This window comes from Buceros rhinoceros, unplaced genomic scaffold (genome assembly GCF_000710305.1).
Source record: "Buceros rhinoceros silvestris isolate BGI_N320 unplaced genomic scaffold, ASM71030v1 scaffold30581, whole genome shotgun sequence".
NCBI classification, from domain to species: Eukaryota; Metazoa; Chordata; class Aves; order Bucerotiformes; family Bucerotidae; genus Buceros; species Buceros rhinoceros.
Window position 1 is genome coordinate 1 of NW_010392985.1, and position 362 is coordinate 362.

Genomic DNA, 362 nt, shown 5'->3' on the forward strand with positions numbered 1-362 from the left:
TGCTGTGGTGTTCTTCTTCTTCTCTATAGTTGTGGTGGTGAAAGACAGAGAGACTCAGAGATCCAGAGGTTTTGGGTTTGTGACTTTTGAGAACATAGATGACGCTAAAGACGCGATGATGGCCATGAACGGGAAGGTAAGGAGCCTTCGAGCAGCTTCTGTCCCCTAAACTGGGAGAAGCATGAAAGATGTGCCTGTGTGCAGTGGGAGAAAGGATAAATAACCATGACTTGAGCCCATGAAACGGTAGAAGTGATGAAGAGTATGAAGTGGTAAAGCGATGTGACTGAAGGATGGTGACACTGCGCAAGAATATCTCTGTATGTTGCTTGAAGATGCGTTTAGTGGCTAGTTGGCTTAGT

General features: G+C 45.9%; 1 protein-coding gene across 1 annotated transcript in view; it reads left to right on the forward strand.

The window, feature by feature from the left end:
* The first annotated feature begins 27 nt into the window (after window positions 1–27).
* CIRBP (cold inducible RNA binding protein) overlaps window positions 28–362 on the forward strand; it is a 1,746-nt gene continuing 1,411 nt past the window's right edge. Inside the window, exon 1 of the mRNA XM_010144701.1 lies at window positions 28–136. Coding sequence (XP_010143003.1) covers window positions 116–136 — 21 coding nt within the window. The 5' untranslated portion in view covers window positions 28–115. The remainder of the gene's footprint in view (window positions 137–362) is intronic.